Source organism: Phodopus roborovskii, unplaced genomic scaffold, assembly GCF_943737965.1.
Source record: "Phodopus roborovskii unplaced genomic scaffold, PHOROB, whole genome shotgun sequence".
In the NCBI taxonomy this organism is placed as follows: Eukaryota; Metazoa; Chordata; class Mammalia; order Rodentia; family Cricetidae; genus Phodopus; species Phodopus roborovskii.
In genome coordinates, this window is record NW_026126448.1 from 6,481,498 (window position 1) to 6,500,210 (window position 18,713).

General features: G+C 46.0%; 1 protein-coding gene across 1 annotated transcript in view; it reads right to left on the reverse strand.

Moving 5' to 3' along the window:
- Rad54l (RAD54 like) overlaps positions 1–18,713 on the reverse strand; it is a 41,097-nt gene extending 22,384 nt beyond the window's left edge. The window contains exons 1-2 of the mRNA XM_051188506.1: positions 18,444–18,713; positions 1,655–1,741 (exon numbers count right to left, since the gene is read on the reverse strand). Coding sequence (XP_051044463.1) covers positions 1,655–1,741; positions 18,444–18,641 — 285 coding nt within the window. The 5' untranslated portion in view covers positions 18,642–18,713. The remainder of the gene's footprint in view (positions 1–1,654; positions 1,742–18,443) is intronic.

The following is an 18,713-nucleotide window of genomic DNA, read 5'->3' on the forward strand; positions in this document are numbered from 1 at the left end:
CCAAGTCTGAAAACTGAAACTTGCTGGGCATGGTGGTGCAGGCCTTTAATCCCAGCACCCTGTCTCAAAACAAACTAAAACAACCAGTGCTTTTAGAAATACAGTTCCATTCGTTACTCACCTGCAGAGAACACTGCCCCAAGTTCAATGCTGAGATTTTTGTGTTCAATGCTGAGATCTTTGTAAATGGTGAAAGAGAGCTGTTGTTCCTCTCTCACATGTAGCAAAGCAGCAATGCTGATGAGCCCCAGGCCAGGCATGGTGGTTTACTCTGACATCATGAGTTTGAGGCCAGGCTGAGCTACATAAGAGACCCTATCTCAAAAGGTGGGGGAGAGGGGTCATCTCAAAACAGCTGAGCAGTATGGATACTTGCCACCAAGCCTGATGACCTGAGTTCAATACTCAAATCCACATAGTGGAAAGAGATAATTGACCCTCCTCTTAAGTGACATAGCAGATATGCTCTTCCCAAAACAATTAAAAAAAAAAAGAAGTTAACCCCGAGCCATCAGGCAAGCGCACACTTGTACCAGCTCATCACGCTATCTGAATCAATGATGATTTTATAAGGCACATCTGAAACCATTACCAGACCCGCTTCTCTTCACGTGCCTTTACTCACACACACAGACCCTAACAAGAAGAGCCTTCTAGAGCAGGAATGGTGGCCCACACTATTAATCCCAGAATTTAGTAGGCAACGGCAAGTGCATCTCTAAAGCCAAGGCTAGCCTAGTTTACACATAATGAGTTCAGGGTCAGCCAGAAAGCTACATAATAGAAAACTCTTTCTCAAAAAGACAAAAAAAAAAAAAAAAAAAAAAAAAAAGCCAGGCATGGCGGCACATCCCTCCCTTTAATCCCTGCACTTGGGAGGCAGAGGCAGGCAGATTGCCTTCTATGCCTTCTAGTCCTTTCCTTATAAGCTCCCACATGAAAATTCTTTTTTAAATGAGGGGTTTCATGTATCCCAGGTTCGCCTGAATACACAATACAGTCTAGGGAAGTGCACAGAATACAAATGTGCATCACCACACCCACTACACCCACTTTCTGCAGTACTGGAACCCAACATAACCAATTCCTTGTTTTTAATATATTCCTCCCACGGGAAAAAAAAAAGGCTGTGTTAGTTTCTAGTGAGCCTACCTGAAGGACAACCATTTTATTTTTTTAACTGGGTTTTTTTGTTTTGTTTGTTGGTTGTTGTTTTTTTTTTTTTTTTTTTTTTTCCTTTTTTCGAGACAGGATTTCTCTGTGGCTTTGGAGGCTGTCTTGTAGACCAAGCTGCCTCTGCCTCCCGAGTGCTGGAACTAAAGGCGTGCACCACCACCGCCGGGCTCCATCTTATTAATCTTATTCAGTGCCTGGTACATTGTAAATTTTCATAAGTGCCAGACATGCTGGTGCATGGCTGTGACCTCAGGAGGATTGGGGAGGCAGTCCACAGACCACAGTGAGACCCTGCCTCCAAAAAAAAAAAAAAGAAAGAAAGAAAGAAAGAAAAAGAAAAAAAAAAGAAGAAAAAAGGCTACTAAATGTATGAAGGTACATTTTGAAGATGACTGTGAACCACAGAAACCAACTCCAGACTCTTTTCCTGTCCAAACAGCCCTGTATCCCCGCTTTCCCTATTCCTTTGAACACTCACTGCAGTCCCAGGTTGCCAGTCTTCATCATCAGATGATCTGCCTTCTGGTTTCCTCCTGGCCAACTGGCTGGGAGCTAAGCTCCTCCTCTGTAAGGGGAAACAGAAAGTGAGTACCTGCAGAGATCCTGCAGCAAACTTGAAGTATGCTTAAGGTCATACTTACCATCCTGGGCCCAGGCGCATCAGATGTCAAGTACCCATCAGCTAAATTAAAAGCACTCAGCAACAGAGAATGCAGGAGCAGGGCATGCTATAGAGGGGAGCTGCTTTATCACTAAAAAGAAAATCTAAAGAGTCGTCACGGGTGGAACAGACGCAATCAGGGGCTGGAACTTGGGTCCAAACCAGGAATGTCGGTCGCCAGTTACTCAAGGCTCAAAAAATCCAAAATACAAATCTAGGCGAAGCCAGGTTGGAATGGGAGAGGCGGCAGGTGAAGGTGCAGATGAAATTGGAGTCGGAATAACGTCCCTAGCTGGGCTGCTATCCTGAGAGTTATCACTAGCCACGGAAAAAGTAGAGGCTTAAGTACGAAGGCGAGGTGCCTGAATCCTTCGGAGAGGGATGGGAATTTACCAGAGCTGGCCTGATGCCCAACCTCAGTCTCAGGGAGGTCGGTCAAGTAGGAACCCAGGAAAGACTTGAGGGAAGTTCAACAGTAACCCGGGAAGGGCCGGTAGAAGGTCCAGGTTAGGAGGAGGAGAAGAATCTTAGAAGATGCTGAAAAGAGGCAAAGAGCGTCTCCGGCATCTTGCCCTTAACCTTCCTCTTCCCGAAGCGCGCGTTAACAGCCTCCAGGCAGTGTCAATCGAACCTCCCGCCATTCTGTCGCCACATTCCCCTATTGGCTGCGCTCAGTGATCTTGGCGCTCGACGTTCCCGCCTGAAGGAAGAGGCGGGCAGCTAAGGGTCTAGGATTTCCGCTTTGAAGTTCAACCGACCCTAGGAGGCGTGGCTTAGCCCAGTGGGTACGACTAGCAGGTGTCAGGATTCCTGCTTGCAGAATTGCCCGCCCTCCTGGCTGTTGAATTTGACTCAAACAGGTGAAGCAAAAGGACGATTTGCATGCGGAGGAGTCGCTACTAAAACTAGATTAGGAAAGGCGGCACGTTTCTGGGGATTTGGTTCGGGCTCTTAGAGCCGTGAGCATCTTTCCTGTGCAGAAATCGAAGCTGGAGGTAGGCAAGGGCCAGTGGTCAATCAAGAGGAACGGAGGCATTGGCGTTGGGCTGCCAATTGCTCTGAGATCTCTTGAAATAGGCCACCTTTTCTTGGGGGTGGAGTTGTGATTTTCAAATCAGACATAATCGCCCATTCTCTCAAAACCAGTTTCCCTTTATCTAAGTAATATTATAGTACCTCCCGTGCGGGGTTAATCTCAAACGCGAATTAAAGTGTGCCAAGTACTGGAGCCTGGTGGCACACGCTTTTAATCCCAGCACTCAGGAGGCAGAGGCAGGTGGATCTCTCTGAGTTTGAGGCCAGTCTGGTATATATACAAAGTGAGTTCTAGGACAGGCAGAACTATTACACAGAGAGAGAGAGAGGGAAAAAGGCTTTTATTAGGTGTGGGAGGATAGACACAAAGGGCACAGAGAAAAGGACCCCTTGCAAGCAGAGGGGAGGACGCTGTACAAAAGAGCCTTGTCTCTCCTTGAGGGTTAGGGGTTTTAAGGGTCTCCCCTAACTTCTGATTGGTTAGTTTATTTAAAGACAGGAAGGCAGATGGGAAGGGTCTATAACTTTGGGGTAAACACATCCTAGTTGGGCCTTGAATTTGTTGGACTAAACCACAAGCCTGAGTCCCTATAATAGGAGAAAAGGCCTGCCAGGCCTTTAAGCTTCCAGGTTTTGGCTTAGGTTAAGAGAATGAAGAAACAACCAGCCATCTTGAAAATTCACCATCTTTATTATGTAGTCGTAGCTCCTCTCCCTATCTGCCTGTCATGGAATCTGTTACTCCTAGTCCCTTGCTGGAATTAAAGATGGCTTTCAACCCCAAAGAAAACTGAGCTTTGCTCTCCTAGCAGCCATAAACTTTCAGTAGCTCTCTTTTATTAGAGTGTAATGGTTGGGCTGGAGGAATGGCTCAACAGTTAAGAGCATGGACAGCTCTTCCAGAGGAGTCCTGCTCCCAGCACTCAAAGCAGGCATACACATACAAATATATACACCCAGGCCAAACACTCTAAATAATTCTTTTTAAAAAAAAAATACGTCTTAAAAGAAAAAGTTAAAATCTAGTCTCTCCTCACAGATACTGACAGGTTCCCTACTGGGACATTGTAAGGCCCAAACTAGCAAACTTGATATAAACTCACTTCAAAGGGGTGTCATATCCTGTGACCCACCCTCTTTTGCTTCCTGCCTCTAGCCTGGGAATCTGAGAGCCTGACTGTAGACTTCTGCTTGAGCCTCCCCAACTCTCAAAAGTTATGAGAGCAGAGTCTCCGGGCGCTAGAGAGATGGCTCAGTGGTTAAGAGTACTTGTTGCTCCTGCAGAGGTAACAGGTTCAGATTCCAGCACACAGAGTAGCTCAAAACCAGTTTTGGGGGCATCAGGCACTCACAACAGATAAGCATACAAGCACTCATACATAAAAATAAAATCTTTAAAAAAAAAAAAAAAAGGCCCCCTTGCTGGAGAGATGGCTCGGAGGTTAAAAGCACTGACTGTTCTTCCAGAGGTCCTGAGTTCAATTCCCAGCAACCACATGATGGCTCACAACCATCTATAATAAGATCTGATCTGGTGCCCTCCTCTGGCATGCAAATATACATGCAGGCAGAATACTGTATATATAATAAATCTTTTTTAAAAAGCTCCCTCCTCTGCACATTGCTCTGATTATGTTTAGAGATGCCACCACGTCTCAGGCTGAGGCCTGTACGATCGTCCACCATGCTGTTGTCCCTCTGGGTTGGCAGTCTTTCTCCTTGAATCACTGGGATTAACAGCACCACAAACAGAAGGACAATAGTAATGTTAATCCCCATGATTTGAGGAGAAAGACCACCCAGATCATCATGGCCAGATTAAAGTAAAATCCCCAAGCTCCTGTAATCTGGTATCTCTCTGAATCCCATCCTTCCTTTCCTTCCATCCCCACCACCACGTTCAAAACCTCCTTCTACTGAGTTCTGGGAATCAAACAGGCATAGCAACAGGTCCCTTTCCTGGCCTGTTATCTTGTCATCCTGGATTGTTTCTTTTTCAGTGTTGAATTTTGAATATTCTTGTGTTGTGTGTGCTCGGTTGCACTTATATGTGGATGTGTGTAGGCCGATGTGTGAACAGGTGTCTGGAAGGCAGAGGACAACACTGGATTGTAGCAGGTTTTCTTTTAGGCCACCAACCAGCTCCCAAATCATGGCACAGACTTATTAGAATACATGGCCTTAGCTCATGCTTATTTATGGCTAGCTTTTTTTATTTATTTACTTACTTACTTAAATTAACCTGTTTCCTCTTCATCTATGTCTTGCCTCAGGGCTTTTTACCTTTCTTTCATTCTGTATGTCCTAATCTGTGTCTGGCTGGCTGGCAGCTGCCATCTCTTTCTCCCTCATTCTCTCCTCTTGTTCTCTCTCTAGCCTTGATTCCTCCTCCTATTTATTCTTTTTGCCTGCCAGCCCCACCTATCCCTCTACTGCCTAGTTATTGATCGTTCAGCTTTTTATTAGACCAATCAGGTGCTGCTTTAGACGGGCAAGGTAAAACAGCAACCCATCTTCCCATAATTACACAAATGCAGCATAAACAAATGTAACACAGCTTTACTTAATTAAAGTAATGGTCTGCAACACTGGGTACTCATCATGCACTGCCCCCACTTGTGTTCTGAGACATGGTCTCATTGGCCTGGAATTCACCAGGTACACTAGTAAGACTGGCCCGTGAGCCAGAGGCTTGCCTGTTTCACCCTCCCTTAGTGCTAGTTGCCACCCTTAGCTTTTTTATGTGGATTCTGAGGATTAAACCCAGGTTCTCATGGGCATGAGAGATGATTCAGTGGGTAAAGGCACTTACAGTCAATCCTGACTATGAGTTCCATCCCCAGGACCCACATGGTAGAAGGAAAAAACAATTCTTACATGCTGTCCTCTGACCTACACACATGCACTGTGGCACATGCACCTCTACCCCTGATGATAAAAAGGCCTTCAAAACAGATAGAGGATATCCATATATGTATATATATAAATTCATTACTCAGGCCGGGCAGTGGTGGCTTACGCCTTTAATCCCAGCACTCAGGAGGCAGAGGCAGATGGATCTCTGAATTCTAGACCAGCCAGGTCTACAGAATGAGTTCCAGGTCAGCCAAGGCAACACAAAGAACCCCTATCTTGAAAAAAAAAAAATTTTTTTTTTTTGGTTACTCTTGTTTTTCTCTACTTTTTCTTGATTATTTTACTTCTAGAGACATTGTGTAGCTCAGGCTGACCTCAAACTTACTATATAGCCAAGAATGACTTTGTACTTATCTTTCTGCTTCTATCCGCCAAATGCTGTAATTACAGAGTACACCACCATACCATGCTTCATTAATTTTATGTTCTGGCCTCTTGCGTGCTAGGCATGCACTCTATCTTACACCTGAGCTACATTCCCAGTCCCATTTTAAGATTTATTTATTTAATTAATTAATTAATTTTTTTTTAAGGGCTGGAAAGATGGCTCAGTGATTAAGAGCACTTACTGCCTTTTTAGAGGGCCAGGGATCAGTTCCCAGCACCCACATAGGACATCTCACAACCACCTGTTATTTCCACTTCCAGGATATCTAATGTCCTCTTTTAGCCATCGCCATCTGCATACATATGTTGCACATACATAGTCCTATATGTGCACACATGTATACATATTTTTTTAATTTACTTTTGCCAGGCGGTGGTGGCACATACCTTTAATTCCAGCACTCAGGAGGCAGAGGCAGGTGGATCTCTGTTAGTTCAAGGCCAGCTTGGTCTACAGAGTAAGTTCCAGGACAGCCAAGGCTACAGAGAGAAATCCTGCCTCAAAATAGAAAACAAAATGACATGGAAAAGTAGGCATGTCAGTATACACATGGGATTCTAGTCCCAGGAGTCTAAGGCAGGAGAATCCTTGAGTTGCAGGCTAACCTGCACTACACAAAGTAAGATCCCGTTTGGATTCTGTTTATTTTTGTGGCACCGGGTATAGTGAGTGGTGTAGGCCTATAATCTCAGTACTTGGAAGACGGATGCAAGATCAGGAGTTTAGGGTCAACCTTAGCTATATAGTGATTTCAAGGCCAGTCTGAGCTATGTGAGACTCTGTCTCAAGAAAAAAAGGGGGTGGGATGGGGAATGGAAGACACATAAGCATTTGTCTTATCATTCTGGTATGAACTTTATTTAAGGGTAACTAAATGGTCCTGATGTATGAAATTTTTTCCATACGGAATCAGAACTAATAAACAAAGATGTACTAATAGTGTCAGGAAATCATAGTTTTTTAATCCCAGTGAAATAAAAGGATTATCAGTGGATGGTAAAACAACTGGGTAAAAGTTGTTGGGAAAATTTACAGTGCAGAAATCAGGATATCACTATCTGAAACTGGAAGGAGTGTGGAGCCTGACCTGGGCAGAGAGGAGGAGAGTTGTCCTACTAGGAATATCTGTGTTTTGTGGAATTAGTGAAAAATAAGTCTTATATTGTGTTAAGTCACTGTATTATGAGAGTAAATCATTATAGAAGTTAGTTTACTATCAAAGTATACCATATATACATACTAAAACATGTAAAAGCCCAGAATCATATACATATACACATGCATAAGCATATACATACACATATATATTTAAAGATACATTTCCAAACATATATTGACCTATGTCCAAGAGAAGACTAGGGATCAGGAACTAAAAAAAGAAAAAAAGAAATAAAAATAAAAAATGGGTCTAGTACCAACAATAATTAACCACTAAGGAATAAAATAAATAAAAAGAAGACGTGTGTGTGTGTGTGTGTGTGTGTGCGCGCGCGCGCGCTTCCCAGGAAGAGCCTGGGTCAGTCTCCTGGGAGTGTAATTACCTCTGCCCAGAGGCATAGGAGCACACATTGAGTGGAAAGGAGACACTGTCAAGAACCCAGCCTGCAGAAACCCTCCACCTTGATCACAAAACACAGGCTTTAAGAAGCCTAAGGATTTTACCCAAGTCTGATTTCCCTTTCTGAAACTGGCCTCAAACTTGCAACCTGTCCGCCCCAACCCCAAGAGCTAGAATTTCCAGCATGTGCCAACAAGCCCAGCCTATCTAGAGTTTGTGGTAATCTATTATATCAGCAACAGCAAACCAATACACTGCCTGATCTCCTAGGAGAATAAGAGTGACTGAGGGGGTGAAATGGGAAGTTATGGATTTCTAGGAAGGCCTTACAATCACCTTGACTTTATCTGTAACATAACTTGTTACCTATCTGAAATTAGCAAATTTCTATACAACAATATGTTGGTAACAATGAGCTGTTTATTCGATTAAGAAACAATGTTTTAAAATGTATAAACCAAGTTAATTTTCTTTTCATACATTACATTTCCTTGTGGGCTTATACGTATTCATTATTCTTTGAATGTGTGTAATTGAATACTCAGCATGTACTTGGCACCATCCCCACAATGAGCTTGTGTTCACTATAACCCCAAACATTTCTAACTGAAACTGCCACTCGGTTTCCATCAAACCTAAGGTTCAGCCTCACCGCCACCACCACTCCCAGCTCCCTTTAAATACCCTAACACCTGACCTCTCCCCTGGACAGATGGATTCAGGCTGGCCAGACCCATCTTCCCCCTCCCAGGTCCTGTTCTCCCGGCTACCATCTTTGCATCATGAGTGCTGAGGATGGCCCCAGCATGCTCAGAGAGCAGTGTGCTTTCCCTACTCAGGCTTTCACCCTGCTCTCATTTCATTGTCTCTCTGCATCTCTTACCTCTTCCCATGTCTCTGAGCTCCAAACAGCTCCTATCTATAATCATAAAGCCCATGCTAGCAGGACATCCAAGCCTCATCCAGCAGGCTAGAGGCATATGGGAAAGACCAGGGATACATTTCCTGTGGACTCCTCAGATGATGAAATGGAGTCTAAAGGTGTTAAGACAGGGTACCCAAAGTCAAGTGTGGTGGCTCACACTTGTAGTCCAGCACTCAGGAAGCTGAGGCAGCATTGCCCACATGTTCCAGGCCAGCTATGTAGCTGAAGATGACTTTGAACTCCTAATCTGTATCCACTTGTCAAGCCCTGGGGTTACATGCCAGGTGTGTGGCACCATACCCAGTTATGTCTCAAATCTTACAGTGAGGAAGTTTTCAGTTCCTTTGGGCACTGGGGTGTGAAAAAAGACGGAGCTGTGGGTTTGCAGGAGGCAGTAGGTTCTCTGACATGGCCATTGCTACAGTTCCACAACAGGTAGAACTGGGCAAATCTATGCCACTTCTCAGCCCGATTCTCTGTGCAGTGAGGCGGCTGGTCTCCTGAAAGGCTAGACCGAATCCCATTTGAACTTGGAAATTCCACCCAACAACTCCAGCAATGTTGCATATGGCCACAAGGGGGCAGGCAACCTCTTCGGCTCCTAAATTTATAGCCGATGAAATGTAACTCAGAAATGGAATACAACTTCAAAGAGGAAAGGTTGTCCGAGGAACACCATAGATGACTCAGAGTGTGAACTGGGACAGGGCATCCAAAACTCTAGTCCCAGAACTATGAGGCAGTAAGGAGAGGTCTGAGTCCAGAGTGGGGTCTGGGAGAGAAGTCTGACAACGCAGAAAAGCAGCTGAGGTCGTTGTAGAAATAGCATTACTGACAGCAGGGGAGAGGAGGGTCTACAGGAGAGCCAGAGGCTGAACTGCTTGCTATTGGATTGATGGTTATGAAACTGTTGAGGTGTTGGGGCTGGGGAGACCGGAGAGTAGACAAGATCAGCTTGGTTACCTTCCTTCCCCAACATGGAATTTCTAGAAAGCAGAAAATGACTGTTTTGGAGAGGACTCCTTCAACTCAGAAGGGTCCCCTGAACAAAGATTACTCTTTCCCCTCCGGTAATCCAATTTCAGGACCCTGGAAAGACAGGGCAGTTACCCGGGACTCAAAGAGCTAATCTACAAAAAATCACTCTGGTTTCTTTGTTTTTGTTTTGTTGGTTTGGGTTTGGGTTTGGGTTTTTGGAGACAGGGTTTCTCTGTGTAGCCCTGGCTGTCCTGAAACTTGCTCTGTAGACCAGGCTGACCTTGAATTTACAGATATCCTCCTGTGTCTGCCTCCCAAGTGCTGGGATAAAGGTGTGAGTCACCACCAGCCAGCTCTTTGTTTTTTGAGAGCGAGCCTTGGCTGGTCTGAAACTCATAGAGATCTATCTGCCTCTGCCTCCTGAGTTCCAGGCTTTTTTTTTTTTTTTTTTTAGGTATTAACCACAGCCTTTGTCACCCTCTTCTCTGGGCCTGCCCCTTCCCTGAGCCCCAGAATGGCAAGTTCCCTGAATTTCTTCTCTGGTGTAATTAGCTAGGGCCTTGGAATCCAACCCTAGAGCCTCTCCTGATTACCCCTCAAGCTCCTACAGGACTTTCCAGTCTCTTCCCCCTGATGGGGCACAGGGATCACAAAGTCTCTGTCTTTTCCTGCCACACTCCCACAGTGTAGCTCTGACAATGGGCTTCCTTATGTCTCAACTTCAGGAAGGCGTCCTTATGACCAAATTGTGGAAGAGTGGCCAGGATGAGGGAAGGGTGAGCACAGAGTCAGAGACGGCAAGATCATCCCGCCATCCAAGAGTGTCCCCAGAACCCTGAGAACTCACTCTCCTTATTTCCAAACAACGCTGGGATGAGAGGCACATAAAAATGCAGAGGAAACTGAGAAGTGAAGGCACTCAAGCTTAACTCAGTGGCAGGCAGATCTGGAGGCAGGAAGCAGGATAGGGGCAGGCCAGGGCCAGACAGGGGTCTGCAGCAAAGTGAGCCAAGCAGATCTGAGAGCTGAGGTTTCTCACTCAGTAAGAGTATTGTTGCAGCACTGAACATGGATGTGGCCACAGAAGTTAGACCCTTGAGAACAAAATGAAAACCCCATGTTTGAAAAATAAGAACTTGATAAGAGCAGCACAGACATCTACAGAGAGCGATGTGTCTGTCCCCTCTCTTGAGAGGCAATGGCAGGACTACAGGGATTTGGATAACCTCCCTACAGACCAGTCACACCAACCGGACTGCTATAGAGGAAGCACCCTTCCTGTATCATGAAAGGCAGGAAAGGGTTGGTCTCCCAACTCCAAAGGCGTCTAGGGGCCAATCCGTGGAGGTTTGGCCCTGAATGCCCCTCCTCAAGTCTCCATTTTTGTAAGAGGCATCCCAAGCTCCCAAGCTTTGGATGAGGTGATTATTTCCCCTATCTCGTCTTCAGTGATGCCCTAGAGGCCCTAAGTTTCATAAAACTTCACCTCACTGGGGAGGGGTGTGGAGATGCCCTTACATCAGGAGCCACAGGCTCGGTCTCTAAAGCCAGTATCTCTATGGAAATAGCTCTAGGGACCCAATAATTGAGAGAAAAATGCAGAGGCTCCCCAAGGACCAGAGAGAGAAGCCAGGCTTCTGTGGTAAGTGATTTCAGTGTAGCTTCTGTCTAGTCGGAGGTTGAGAGAATATCGTGGGAAACTTGGGCCAAAAACTGAAAGAGCCACAAAGCACAAATAGGAAAGTTTTTACAAGAAGGTCACATCATCCTGGCACTGTCCCCAGTACCAATGAGCCTCAAAGCCCTGCTTAGCACTGTCATCCTCTGATGTCTCAGGTGGTCCACCTTGAAGCCTGTCCCCTGGGAGCTTCCAAGGAGCTGTTAAGCTCCCTAGCTCAGTGGATGTCATGTCCACCTCTGTCCTGGCCCTGTCTTCACTGGGTATAACCTTTGCCCAGTCAATCTCAGGACAGGAAGGCCCAGGGGGTCCTTGCTCATCCAGCTCTCTGGGGGCCACAGTGTCCAAGAAACTGCCAATAGAGACACTGTCCAGCCGGTCAGTTGAACTGGTGTCTGGCAGGCTGTCCCAACTGCCCCGCCTTGAGCGGCCAGGGCTGCCAGCTGTCAGGCTACACTGGCTGCTGGTGAGACTGCTGCAGTGGCTGGTCAGTGTCCCCCGCTCCTCCAGCAGCCAGCGAACTGCCTCGATACCCTCATTCAAAGTCAGCAGCCGCTGCAGGATCTTCACATCAACGGCTCGAAGGTAAGCCTGAAGAGTGAGAAAAGAAATTAGTTCCAGGTTCTAGGCTGTGAGCTCCCCAGTGTTTCCCTAACCTTGTGGTCCAACATGGACAGCCAGCCAGATGGAGGTGGCACAGGCCTTTAATCCCATCACTTGGGAGGCAGAGGCAGCCGGACCTCTGTGAGTTTGAGGGCAGACTGGCCTATGGGGTGAGTTCCAGGACAGCCAAGCCAGGGCTACACAAAGAAATGCTGTATCAAACAAACAAAATCATCATTCACTTCACAGCATTTTCAAATGCTGTTGGGTATGCATTTTCTACATTGGTTAAATATTAAAATATGAGGCCACAGGGCTGCAGATATGGCTCGGCAGGGAGAACATTTGCCTAGCAGGCACTAAGCCCTGGGTTTCCTAGCACCTGATAAACTAAGTGTGGTCATACACATTTGTAATCCAGGGACTCAGGAGATGGAAACAGCAGGATCAGAAGTTCAAGGTTATTTACAGCTATGTTAGCAGTTTAAGACCAGCCTGGGCTTCATGAGATCCTGTTTCAAAATTAAATAAAATAAAACAAGACTGGTTGTGATGGCTTATGCCTATAACTAACTCTAGCACTTAAAGAGGCTGAAGAAGCACTTGGAAGGCAGAGGCAGGCAGATCTCTGAGTTCAAAGCCAGCCTGATCTACAGAGGGAGTTCCAGCACAGCCAGAGCTACAAAGTGAAACCTTTCAAAAAAGCAAAGCAAAACAAAAATCAAAGAAGTAGACAATAAAAGAGGCTGAGGTAGGAGGAACAAGAGTTTGAGGCCAGGGACTTGCGAAAAGAGATGGCTCATCAGTTAAGTGTTTGCTGCTCCTGCAGAGGACTGGAGTTTGGTTCCAGTGTCCATATGAGGTGGCTCACAACTTCCTATAAACTACAGCTCAAAAAAATCCAATCCTTGGGACTGGAGAGAAGGCTCAGGGGTTAAGAGCACTGGCTGCTCTTTCAGAGGACCAGAGTTCAATCCCCAGCTCCCACATGGTAGCTTACAACTGTCTGTAACTCAAGTTCCAGGGGGATTTATCATCCTCACACAGACAGACATGCAGGCAAAAATAAATAAATAAATAAAATTGTTTAAAAAAATATCCAGTCCCTCTTCTGATTATACACACACACACACACACACACACACACACACACACACACACACATAAAAATAATAAACATTTTCAAAACTTCAAAGGAGTTTGAGGCTAGTGTGAGATCTCTTTAAAAACTAACAAACCCAGACTTATAATTAATGCAGAGTACCTGCTTAGCAGGTCCAATCCTCAGCACATGCATGTGCCATGCATGTGCACACGCACACGCACACCCACAAATCCAAAATCCATCTTGACTGGGCCTCAGACTTCCAATTCAAGGTAAATTGTTGGGGATACTCATATTCGATTATACTGTGAACCCTGAATATGCATTTGTGTTGATTAAATAAAATTAATCTTGAGTCAGGAGACTGAGTTAGCAACTAGTTGACAGAAAGTAATCATAGGGCATCCAGGAGAGATAGACACAGGAAGGAGTAGGGGGACTTGGAGTGGCACAGCTTTTTGTAGTTTGGTGCCATGGTCAGCTAGTTGTGACTCAGCCTCTCTGAGCTAGCAGGTTTTCACCCTAGCCTTTGAATCTTGAGTTTTAAGTTATATTTATATTTATAACTAGAATAATAAGAAATTTAGCTAAGGTTACCATAAGGGCAACAACAGAGCTAGTGCCTGCAGGAACAGAATTCCCACCAGGCTGTGCCCTTAGCGGCGAGGCCACTGCCAGAGAAAGAGGCCAGTCAATAATTGCAGTAAAGAGCAGCCACTGTGCGGAAGTTAAAACAACAGCAAACTATTAAGTCAATCCAGACTCACCAGTATGACTTAGAAGCCAACAGCTAGCTAGTAAGGTGTCAGTTGGGAAACAGTTTGGGCTAAAAGGAGATGGGAGCTGAGGAATCAAGAAGGTGCTAACTGGGTTCTGTATTCCCTAAGGACTGGTGACAAGGCTCAAGGGAAGAAGGTAGAGCTCAGGGTCAGAATCCCAATGGGTCAGAATCTCAGTGGCTGGGGATTTGGGGCTTTTAGTCTCCCTTTAGTTTTCCGGAAGTAGGTGTGATCTACAGGGTAATCTCCAGGGGTCCCTCCCAGCTCAAGTGTACTGAGTTAACCTTTCTCAAGGACAAGTCTGAACCTGCCCCTATGCTTTGCAGTGTTCAGAGAGAATAAACATTTAGGCAGCTGCATTCAAAAGCCTGTAATGACTGTTGTCCATCTCTTTAGCTTCAAGTCTAGATACTTCTTTGTAAATCAAGATCTTGCCACAACATTTGTTGCTATTGTTTTTGAGACAGGTCTCACTATGTACCCCTAGCTGGCCTGGAACTCACTGTGCATGCCAGACTGGCCTCAAACCACAGGAATCTGTTAGACCCTGCCTCCTAAATCTTGGGATTAAAAGAGTGTGCCACCATACCCAGTACATTACTGCTTTTAAGTTTAGATTTATTTAGTTTAACTTTTAACCAGATTAATACATTCATATAGAAATGGGCTTGTAATCCCAGCTACTGAGGTGGAGGCAGGACTGTAAATTCAAGGACATCCTGGACAACTGTTTTATTAAAAGTAGTCTCAAAATAAAAAGATATTTTTAAAAAGGACTTGGAGGACCAGCAAGATGACTTAGCAAGTAAGGGCACCTGCCTCTGCCTCCCCAGAGCTAGGAGTAAAGGCGTGTGCCACAATGCATGGCTTCACTTCTTCTGGAAGAAGACTGAAGTTCAGTTCCCAGCACCTACAGGGTAGCTCATAACAATCCTTAATTCTAGTTCCAGGGTATATGAAGCCCTCTTATGACTTCTGCAGGCATCAGTCATACATGTGGCCCACACATATACATAAACAGGCAAAACACTCAAACATAGAAAAAAAGTAATAAATGTATCACTTTTTTAAAATTTTCATGTGACAAACAGTAGAGAAATCAACTGCTGTAGAGAATTTTGAGCACCTGGAGGTGTAAGCTAAGACTGGTTAGACTGGACCAGACAATGTCCTGTCCTCCAACTCTAAATGGCAAACACCTGACACCACATCACTCTGGGTCAGCTCTTCTGGGAGGCAGAGCATCTCTAGAGTGCTAGGGTTACAGCCATGCCATGCCACACCCAGTCTTATGTAGTACCCAGGATTCAACTCAGGGCTTTCTGCAATCAAGGCAAGCAAACACTGTCCATCAGAGCAGACCTCTAGCCCACATCCACAACATTTCTCTTCCTGTACAAGCCCCAGACTGTCTCCTCCTTCCCTACTGCAGGTCATCAGCTCCCTGAGAGCAGTTCCTGCCCAACTCACTTCAGGTTTTCTGCCTAAGGTTACACAGAGCATCTTTCGTTCAGTTTCATGATTCTCAAGAGGCTGAGTTGTACTGTGTTGCTTAGGAAACCAACCTGAGCACCAAATTCTTTAATCCTGCAACACTGGGATTCCCTGTGACAGCATCATCCCCCCAGAATAGAAGCAAAAGGCTTTCTCACCAGAAAAAGAAACACTCATCACATGTCATCCCTTTGGAAACAGAGCAGAAGGTAGAGGCCACCTAGTTTTTCCCTGGAGGCTCCCATCTCTCCCCCATATGGAGATCAGATTCTGCCCAGCCCAGGTGTCCTAGGCAGGGCTCCCTCTTTGCTCAACCCAAATCAGGCCTCAGGTTAAAAACCTGAAGACCAGTTTCTAGATCCTTGGTAACTCACTGTTGGGATTAACTATTGCCACTAAAATAGAAATTCTTAACAGTTGTCTAGTTCCACAATTACACCCTTATTTCCTCCATCCATAAAAGGACAAAAAAACTGTAAGGGCAAGGAAGACACAAGATTCCTTAAGACCACAAAATACATCAGGAGACAAAATTTGAACTCATGCCTTTCCCACATTCCTTGCCTAATGCTTTCTCATGAACTGCTCTGTGGAGGTGGCTGCTCATAGCAACAGCTCTTTGGGTGGATGTTGCCATTGCTTGCCATTCCCACACATTTCAGAATCTGGCTCATCACTCAACTTGAGACTAGGGAAACAAAGCAAGAATGGAAAGCCAAAAGCAGGCTGACCTTAGCCTGAAGGGGGAGAGTGGAAAGAGGAGACAGACAACTGGAGGACAGTCCTTAGAGGGCTTTGGTCTGCCTTCCAGGCCTCAAATCTCCTGCACTGCCCTTGTAAACCACTAGTTAGAGCAGAGTACAAGAAGAAATCAGTGCTATCCTGGCCCGAGGGGGTAGAAAGGAGCCTAACATGGATCTTCTCCCTCTTCTGGTCTCCAAAACACTGTTTTGTGGGAAGATTCAGACCCCCGGTCAGATAGACCAAAAGATAAAGAGTTAAAACCAGAAGCTAAATGAACTCCTCTAAAGTTTATACAGGACGAGAGTCAGAGGTTAGGCCTGCCTCCAGATTTCCAGTATGAGAAGCAAGCCCACAGACATTTGAAACTTATTTCAGTGACATGAAATGTCCTTAAAGTGTCTGGCATGGAGTAGGTTCTCATGATCATTGTAGTCAAATGATCTGAGCTCAAATCCTGGCCTTACTTTTTGAGTGACTGTGGGCCAAGTGCCTAAGTTCATGTACAGAATAGCACTTGCCTGCCTGCGTGTGAAGGGGGTAGCATGTCGGAGCAGAGAGTGGTACAGCTCAGATGCAGAGCATTCACCTTGTATGTGCAGAGCCCTGAGTCAAGCACCTCCAAGAAGAAAAAAAAAATGGCACTGGAGAGACAGCTTAGCATTTGTTCTTTAAGGGAAACCATGTTAGGTTCCCAACACCCACATAGTGGCTCACAACCATCCACAACTCCAGTTCCAAGCAATGTGATGCTCTCTCTAACCTCCATGGGCAATGGGCATGCATGTGGCACACACATTCACATAGGCAGAAGAATGTCTTCAAACACAGTTTTCTAAAAAAAAAAAAAATTTTTTATTTATATTTGGTTTTTGGAGACAGGGTTTTTTCTCTGTAGTTTTGGAGTGAGTCTGCCCTGAAACTTGCTCTGTAGACCAGGCTGGCCTCGAACTCACAGAGATCTGCCTGTCTCTGCCTCCTGAGTACTAGCTTAAGATTCTTAAAAAAGAAAAATACCATGTATCATGCTGGGCATTGGGACACATGGCTTATATTCGAGTATAATTTAGTTTCTAGCTGGGTGTGGTGGCACATGCTCATAATCCCAGCATTCAGGGGGCTGAGACAAGAGGGATATGTGTTTGGGGGCCAGTCTGGGCTACATAGTGAGCCCATGTCTCAAAACAACTTACTTTTCAAAGAATAAGCCAGGTAGGCTCTATCTATATCTTGAGCGGTTTGTACAATGAGGCAAACCAGGCCTCTTTCAGAGGTGAGTACAGTCACAGGCCTGCTCTGGAGAATTTGGCATTCAACTACAGCCTTCAAGGCCAAGCATACACTTGGCATTCATACCCTGCCCCCAGGGACCCTCTCTGAGCACTCATCCCAGGAGAGCCCTGGGCTGGCTTGGAGGTCCCATGTCCTTCCTCCCACCCTTCCGAATATGCTTGACACAAGGCTGGACACACAGTGGGGCCCCAAGAAGACTTATTAACCGGCTCAGTCACTGTGGGCTTCTGGTTCTGAGCCCACAAGTAGCTGGCAATTCCTCAGTTCTCCAGAACTGGATGCAAAGTGGGGGCAGGTGTAATTCATCTGTTTTGCCGGAACCAGGGCCCTGGGGGAGCTGCTGGGGCCCACCTGCTCTTTTGGCTCAGAATCTAAACCAACAGCTCCAGGGAAGGCCAGGTGCTACTATTTCCTTCCCTTCTCCCCAAGAAGGTACAAGTGAGAGAGACCCTGGGAGCCTGAAAGGAGAATGAGTCCCAGGTGAAAGGCCAACTGTGTCACTTCTGTCTCCTTTAAGGTCGTAGAATGTTTAGTACCACGATGGTGGGATGCTTAGGGAAATGACATGTTTTTAGTGTGCCCCTAATGCAGGCAGTTTTCAGCAAGTACTACCTCACCACATCTTTTTTGCCTGACTTGAACACCCTGGGGTCTTAGAGAAGAAACCTTCCCCCAGTTTATCAGAGGAGTGGGTAGAAAAACAGTTGCCTTACTATGGGGTTTGAGGAAATTGGTGACCTTGGATGCCAATGGGTAGAATTTGCGCTGCACTGTTTTTTGTTTTTTTTTTTTTTTTTTTTTTTTTTTTTTTTTTTTTTTTTTTTTTGTACTGCTTAGCCCTTGTCTCCCTCCTCCGGATTATTGAGCAGGGAAAAGTTCCAAGAGCTGTGCCTACTATTTCCAGTTCTCAGGATCTACCAACCCTCACTCACCCTTAGGAGTGAGAGGTCATGAGGTAATGAGACGTCACTTCTCTCCACTTTCAACCCCGGTTTATGGATTGATCTAGGAGGGACCCTCTTCGGCAGCCTAACTACTGGAACCTGCGCCTGTCCCTACAAACGGCCTTATGCTGAGGACCCGGTCCCTGTGGCCTGTAGCACCCACACTCACCAGCTCCATCCTCAGCGCCATGATCTTGTCCCCCAGACCGTGGCCGGTGCTGGGTGCCGCCGGGAGCAGCAGGTCCCCAGAGGTTCCCAGCTCCCAATCGCCTCGAAGCCCGCGGAGCAGCCCTTCGGGGGTCTTCCTGCCCACCTTGCCCTCCACGTCTCGCAAATCAGGCGTCTGGGACTCCACAGTCCCCTCCATGTGCCCAAGCCAAAACAGGGCTGGGCGACCAGAGGCAGTGGTTCAGTTCCCTAGGGTCCTCCCTTCTGCGCT